The 2,011-nt window shown below is 45.3% G+C and overlaps 1 protein-coding gene across 1 annotated transcript in view; it reads left to right on the forward strand.

The window, feature by feature from the left end:
- Positions 1-702: 702 nt before the first annotated feature.
- The window catches only part of LOC105570947, a gene marked incomplete at its 3' end in the record, with an annotated part of 4,389 nt that continues 3,080 nt past the window's right edge, over positions 703-2,011 (forward strand). Inside the window, exon 1 of the mRNA XM_012028402.1 lies at positions 703-1,992. Coding sequence (XP_011883792.1) covers positions 703-1,992 — 1,290 coding nt within the window. The remainder of the gene's footprint in view (positions 1,993-2,011) is intronic.

A 2,011-nucleotide genomic window follows, 5' to 3' on the forward strand; every position in this document is an offset into this window, starting at 1 on the left:
GATATGCTAACAATTGATATGCCAAGTTCATACACATACAGTACGTGACGTCCGCGTGCGTCCGCCCTAGGTTGTCACCGTGACAATGTCACGTGGAGTGCATCGCGTGCAATCACGGTGTGCAATCACAGTGCTGTCATCGTACCATCTCTCTGCTGGCACAGTGTGGTCACCGTGATGTTGTTTGGCCAGCAGAAATTTGACCCAATTCTAAATTCGAGGTTAGGGTTCTCCCTTTGCCATTTACAGTATATGTAGACTGAGGCTGCGTTCGGGGAGATGCTATTTAGCGCTAATGAGCGCGTGCTCTGTCCTTGTTCAATTTTTGCAAGTAACAAGGACAGAGCACGCTCATAGCGCTAAATAGCGTCTCCCCGAACGCAGCCTAATTGTAAGTTTAAAATAATGTGTCAGAAATTGTTTTTTATTTGAGCGGTGCGTTGCGCCTCGTAAGACGCTTGCGCGCTGGACGGCCCCCGCGCACGACTTGCTCGCTCGCATGGCATGCGCAGGTATCTCGCACGCTCGCTCGCCAGCACGCCGCTGTGCTATCACGCTGTTACTGATAATCGCAATAAAGTGTGTTAATCCATTAATTGTGTAATTCCCTCACGATTCCAACATTATTGGCGACCGTGACAGGACAGAGAGTATCGAGTTGTGAACGTGAGAGAAGTGAGCAGTCAAAGACACATATCAAAAATGGATAGGTTAAAGAAGACACGTACGATTAGTCGAGCGGCGTTTACTCGCAATTTGGGCGTATTGAACACTGAATTAGCAAAGGAGAGATCAGATATACAAGAGCTTCAAGCGCGTCTTGCAATAGTAAGAGAGAAAGCGATCGAGCTTGAGGAAATTAATCAGAAGATCTTTGAGGCTATGGTCGAGGGCGATGCGGACGAAGAGCAACTTTTGCAAGAAACCGAAACGGCTGACGAGTATAGAATGAGATACCAGCAAGCAAAGGTTGCAGTAAATAGTATTTTTGAGCTCACCACTCCAGCACGACAGACAGAAGATATCGGTAACGTGAGGCACACGGCTCAGGACTTACACGTGCGCACTTTTAAGTTACCAAAAATACAGCTACCAAAATTCAATGGAGACATTAAGGATTGGTTACAATTTTGGGGCTTATTTAAGAACATTCACGAAGATCAGACCATTTCTAGAGAAGATAAGTTTCAGTACTTAATCCAAACAATGGTTAAGGATTCACGAGCGAGCGAATTAGTCAATAGTTTCCCACCAACAGCTGCCAATTACGACAAGGTGATTACGTGTTTAAAGAACCGTTTTGGCAGAGAGGACTTGCTGGTGGAAGTATACGTTCGCGAGATGCTGAAGTTAATATTAACCAGAACAAAGGCAAGTAATCAAACTTCTTTATCAAAGATTTATGATAGACTTGAAACTCATTTGCGTGCACTCGAGTCCTTGGGTGTTACGACAGCCATGTGTGCAGCAATGCTCTACCCCCTGGTGGAATCATCGTTACCGGAGGACCTTTTGCGAGTTTGGCAGAGAAATCCGAAGGCAATTGCGTCCACAACTTCAAAACAGAGATTGGATGAGCTGATGATCTTCCTTCAAGCCGAGGTATTGAGTGAAGAAAGGATTTCCATGGCGGTAAGTGGCTTCGGCTTACACGATGAACAGAATATTCAAGATAAGTCGAAGAGAAAAGGAAAAGCGGAACCAAAGGAGGTTGCTACAGCGGCGGGACTTCTTTCAACGAGGGAAGAAAAACGTACCTGTATATTTTGCGAGCAGAACCACGACAGCGCTTCATGTGCAAGAGCAAAGAAGATGACTCAGGAAGAGAGGCACAGAACGGCCAAAGAGAAAAATGCCTGTTTCCGTTGTTTAAAAACAGGTCACAGCTTTAAATTTTGTCGGTATAAAGAAAAATGTCCCTGGTGCGACAAGAAACATGTTCTTCTTATGTGTAGAGATAGGTCACCCAATACCTTTTCGGGAAATAGTCAGGCAGAGGAATCTAAGAAGA

Source organism: Vollenhovia emeryi, unplaced genomic scaffold (assembly GCF_000949405.1).
Source record: "Vollenhovia emeryi isolate VEMERY1.0 unplaced genomic scaffold, V.emery_V1.0 DF941512.1, whole genome shotgun sequence".
Taxonomy (NCBI): domain Eukaryota; kingdom Metazoa; phylum Arthropoda; class Insecta; order Hymenoptera; family Formicidae; genus Vollenhovia; species Vollenhovia emeryi.